Consider the following 5376-nt stretch of genomic DNA (forward strand, 5'->3'; position numbering starts at 1 on the left):
ACTCATTGATTATTACTCATCAATCCCAATATAAAACGATCGAAAAAGTAAAGATATTACCTACTTTATGTGGCCAAAACACACAGTCATATTTTAATGCTCTGATTTAGTCATCCAAAGTCAGTCTGTGAACGCGCAATCCTGCTGAAGCTCGCGTTCTGGGACAGGTAAACGCTGAGTGTGGTAACAGTTTAGTAATAATGCACGTTAAAAAATGAAGAAAATGAAGAAAAACTGTTACATTTGGTATATTAAAAGTACAGTATTTGCATATACTAAATAAAATATGATTGACAGAAGCGCGCGCGCTCCTCAATGCGCGCTCATATCAGCATTTAAAGAATGTGTGCGCGCAGCAGACGAAGCACGGATTGAAAAAGTGAAGAGAAAACAGTTTCTTTATCTCGTCATCTCTAAATAACTTACATCTGTTTAGACATAACTGAAGTCAGTCTGTGAATGAGCAAATCAGTTAAAACTCGTGTTTAATTATTGTTAAGAAACGAACAAGTGAAGTTATACATGTAGTAACACACTAATGTACGTTTTAATGTAAAAAAGCTTTATCTTTAGTATTTTTATATACAATATTTGCATATGTAGCTATTATGTAATTAATAAGCTGCGTGATCCTCAGCATTGCGCGGGCGCGCATCATGCCTTGAGTATAAACGACTGTGCCCGCGCTGCAGAGCGCACAGCGGTGCGCGGAAACGGCACTGAAGCGACCGCGCTCCTGTTACCTGACAAGTAATGATCCACGGGGAAAAAACACAATGATCGAAATGAACATGAGATGAATTAGATGAATGGATAGTTTCACCATGACAACACTGTGAATGGGAATCTGCCATGGAGAGGAATAACACCAGTCAAACTCTGGCACTTGGAGAATGCGAGCACATGTTGGATCCCACTGCAGGGCTGGACAATTGTACAGATGGTGCCAGTGGGAACCTTTCATTACGCTGCTGGCTGCATTTGTTGACTAAGGAGTCTAGTTCAACCCTGCAAGGTGATGGGTCTAGCCTGGCTGTGCGTGTAATGATCGCCCTGATTTATTCAGTGGTGTGCGCTTTGGGACTCGTAGGGAACTCGCTTGCGCTCTACCTCCTGCACTCTCGGTACCGGCAGAAGCAGTCCTCCATCAACTGTTTTGTGATGGGTCTGGCACTAACTGATCTACAGTTCGTCCTAACCTTGCCGTTCTGGGCCGTGGACACTGCATTGGACTTTCGCTGGCCTTTTGGAAAAGTCATGTGTAAAATCATCAGCTCGGTGACAACTATGAACATGTACGCCAGTGTATTTTTCCTGACCGCCATGAGCGTGGCCAGGTATTACTCCATCGTGTCCTCGTTGAAAATGCACAGTCGGCGTGCGGCGGCGGCTGCGGCCAAATGGATCTGCTTGAGCATTTGGGTCGTGTCGTTGATCGCCACACTTCCACATTCTATATATTCTACTATAGCTCAAGTATCCACGGATGAGGAGCTTTGCCTGGTCCGTTTTCCCGAAACGGGCAGCTGGGACCCACAACTGTTGCTTGGTCTTTACCAGCTTCAGAAGGTCCTACTTGGATTTCTGATTCCTCTAGTGGTGATAAGCGTCTGCTATCTCCTACTGCTAAGAATCGTGCTGAGCCGCAGGATTAGTGGGGTCATCGGATCCGAAAGCGAGGTGGGTCGTCACAAGCGCCGTTCTAAAGTCACGAAATCCGTCGTGATTGTAGTCCTTTCCTTCTTTTTGTGTTGGCTGCCCAATCAGGCGTTGACTCTGTGGGGCGTCCTTATCAAGTTCGACCTGATACCTTTTAGCAAGGCCTTCTACAATGCCCAGGCATACGCCTTCCCCCTGACCGTTTGCTTGGCCCACACAAACAGCTGCCTTAATCCTGTCCTTTACTGTCTGATAAGGCGAGAATTTCGTGCTGGACTCAAAGAGCTTCTGTGGAGGGCTACACCGTCCTACAGCAGCATCGCTCGGCTGCTCCCACGGAAAGCAAAGGTGGCTGAGGCGCCTCCGGTTCTGGTCTTGGTGCAAATGGACGTGTGATTGCATCTTTACAGTGGAAAGACGCATCCTTCAGATTCTCTTCTTTACCCCGTCTTTGATTTTGATTGACAGAACAAAGCATGCGTGAGAAACCTCCTCTGGGAGCTGCCCCAGTTTTGCTTCCTCGCATTCAGAATCACTTGCACATTTGTTACACCAGTCCTTTTCCCCCGTCTTTGGACTCTCTGATCTACCTGTACTGTTTTCAATGCATCTCAGGCCATCAAACACACACTGGGATTTCAAGACTCACCTGTTTTTCTTGCTGCCAGGAACTGTTTAAAGATTCTTACCAAGATGCCCTTCAAAGAAACAATGAATTATCCATTTGAGCTGAGATGTAGTAGAGGGGCTTCATTTTATTTCATGAGATATAAAGTTAATTATGTGTGTGTGGGGAAGGGGGCAGTCACTAGTAAATTCATTAATAATTGAATCATGTTAAATATTTATTATAATTTATCATAAATATTGCAGTTTATGTCAAATCTAAAGTTTGAATTTATTTACATATTAGGTTGCACAAAAGAAGAAACGCTATCAATGTAAACAATATAATAGCTAAACGTTAATCATTAATATATTGCTAAAAAAAATGTAAGCACCTATTGAATGATTAAGAGAAAAACTGTGCATTGTATGTGATAATTTCTCTTTCAATTTCAGTCTTAATAGAGCTAAGTAGTTAATATTAAGTAGTAATTCATACAAACGTAAAGTTATCATATATCATAAAATAATATCTTCATATTTGATCTTTTAAGGAATAAAAATGATGTCATAATTTACTAACCCTTATGCCCAGGGGCGTCCTGCACCATTTTTTTAAGGGGGCACAGTGTGCACAGTTCACCGAAATTTGTGCATACACAGACATCAAATGAAATATTATATAGCTTTCAGTCTTTTCCATGGCACTTACATTTCTAACAATCTGAACTATTATATTATACTGAACTATATGATTATAAAACTATAATTTTATGGAAAAACCTCCAAAATAAAAGTGTTGACTAACTTTCAAATACTTTTTAATCGGAATAATGACATATTGTTATGATATTTACATCTGAAAGGGCATGTTTTATTTATTTAAGTTTTAATAAATTACTTGTTTAATTGTGTCATTAATGCATTTTGCACAATAACTACATTATCCTATAAAATTAATGTAATTTTAAATCCATTATATAAACAACAAAAATGACATAAGCTATAGCCACGTGATTGATTTTAATGTTCAATAATGATAAAATTTGTAGATAAAATTATTAGAGGAACGCATTATTGCATCAAATTTGACCTCATATGTGAACATGTGTGATTCCGCGCCTGCCGCCAGAATAAAGAAATGTAACATGATCAAAACGGCGAAAATCTCTAAAAAGTGACAAGGATGCAGCACGGAAATGATAATATTGAGCTTCTTTGATTTTGAGGTTGCATGCAAAATCCATTTGGCTCAATAAACCAAGGGGGCACGTGCCCCCTCAGTTTGAATGGACATGATGCCTCTGCTCATGCCACCTGACTTTTTTCAGTCAAACACAAAAGCAGTTCACCAGATTCTGGCTGCTATCTTCTATACAATGAATGAACGTGGGTGGAGATCAAGACCACTATAAAAGCATCATTAAAGACAACTTTTTGATGAACTATGCCTAAATATACTCAAAGTGATACTATGTTATATGTTTGTGGAAGTGCTTGTTATTTTATATGCTCAGGGACTTTATCGAAAACACATTGGGCATAAAATATTTGTACAATAAATCATTTTATGGCTTTAAAATTTCCATTTCTGAATCATAAAACCAAATAAAAAATCTATATGTGTTACGATTTGGGTATATTAAGAATAAAAGAAAAGAAAAAGTATAAGAGTCGAAGAGATTATAATTTTTTCATGACTTTTTATTGCAAAAGGATAATAGGATATGCTGCTGGCATAGTTTTACATTAAATTTACTGTTACTTATAAATGCTGCAGTATGCTCTGAGGTAAGGGAATTGATATAGGCACCAGCTTGTAGCTTTGAATGCACACTGAATAGTTGATGGCAAAATAATTTAAGCCTTGAATCATTTTTAGTTCTTAAAAAAACTATTTTAACAAAGCTTCAAGGACATCTGTCCAATATCATTTAAAAAAGGGAAAAGAGACTGAATTTCTTTTTAAAGCTAATTTGCAGTTGTGATGGTTTATTTCCTGACTGTGCATGTCAGGTTGTTTTTGATACTGTAGCTATCACACTTTTTACTTGCATGGTTGCAAGGCGCAAAACATCAACATATGATGATAACTCCTATAATTAACTGTAGCTAATAATGTTTACTTGTTCATATCGTTATATATAACTCAAGTTAAAAAGAGAAATTGGTCTTTGAACTCTATGTCCTGAAGTTGAGGGCATGCAGATGAGATGGCACTAGAGACCATTAATGAGCCAAGCTGACTGTAAGATCCAAACTCACTGTACTGTATAACGATGTGGAGTGACATTTTGGCTCAGTAGTTGCAAGCTTTGTTGTCAATATATTAAGGCTCTGGGCTTAACTTTCTTTAATGTTTGCCTGAATTGTTTAATTAATCTATAATATTCTGAAGATTGTATAAAAGTATATTAGAACGGTGGTTGTCATTTGTTTCCACTTCATCCAACACAGTTAAGCCCAAAAATATGTACAGTTTTTAAGATGCAGAAAAAGAAAATGTCTGAATGTTTGGTTACAAATTGTCAACAATAAAAGCCAATAATTTCCCACACAAACCATGTTTGTCTTTTGTGATAGTAAACCTGTATTTACGGTAGATGCTTTTTTTAGTTCTGTTTGTAGGTAACACTATGATGACCCATATTTCGTCGTATTTAAAATCCAAGTTCAGAATGTGCCTTACATTTTTTATATTAACAGTTAAACTAATATTTTTAATAATCAGTTCCAGTCCTTGATTCTGATTGGTCAATAGCTGTAATTTATTTATGATAAAACACAGCTATGACCACTGCACCCAATGATTCAGTGTATTACTGCGCACCAACCTAATGAGAGTTTCACGGTATGCAGCAAGCGGCCAAATCGCTGCGCAGCTATAGCTGTTTTCCTGTAGTGGAGGCGTTTTGTGCAGCATTTAGTGCAAAATGTTTATTTTTAACGGAGCCTGCCGTAAAGAGCCATTTCCACGGAAGGGGCATGATTTTGGTTGCACGAACAAGGCATGCGGACCGACTTCGTTTCACTTCTGTAACCGCCCCCGCACGTCTTTTATTGATAATGAACTAAACACTCGCCATTAGTAATGCCATTAGTAACGTAAAC

The 5376-nt window shown here is 38.5% G+C and overlaps 1 protein-coding gene across 1 annotated transcript; it reads left to right on the forward strand.

Moving 5' to 3' along the window:
• Positions 1 to 4887, forward strand: rxfp3.2b (relaxin family peptide receptor 3.2b). Its single transcript, XM_055218011.2, has one exon. The coding sequence runs from the start codon at positions 853 to 855 to the stop codon at positions 2053 to 2055; it is 1203 nt and encodes a 400-aa protein (XP_055073986.1). The 5' UTR covers positions 1 to 852; the 3' UTR covers positions 2056 to 4887.
• The last annotated feature ends 489 nt before the right edge of the window (positions 4888 to 5376 follow it).

Source organism: Misgurnus anguillicaudatus, chromosome 23, assembly GCF_027580225.2.
Source record: "Misgurnus anguillicaudatus chromosome 23, ASM2758022v2, whole genome shotgun sequence".
NCBI lineage: Eukaryota > Metazoa > Chordata > Actinopteri > Cypriniformes > Cobitidae > Misgurnus > Misgurnus anguillicaudatus.

What these genes read in the sequence shown, in the direction of transcription:
- rxfp3.2b (XM_055218011.2), top strand. Translation starts at nt 853, where the DNA reads ATGGAGAGGAATAACACCAGTCAAACTCTGGCACTTGGAGAATGCGAG.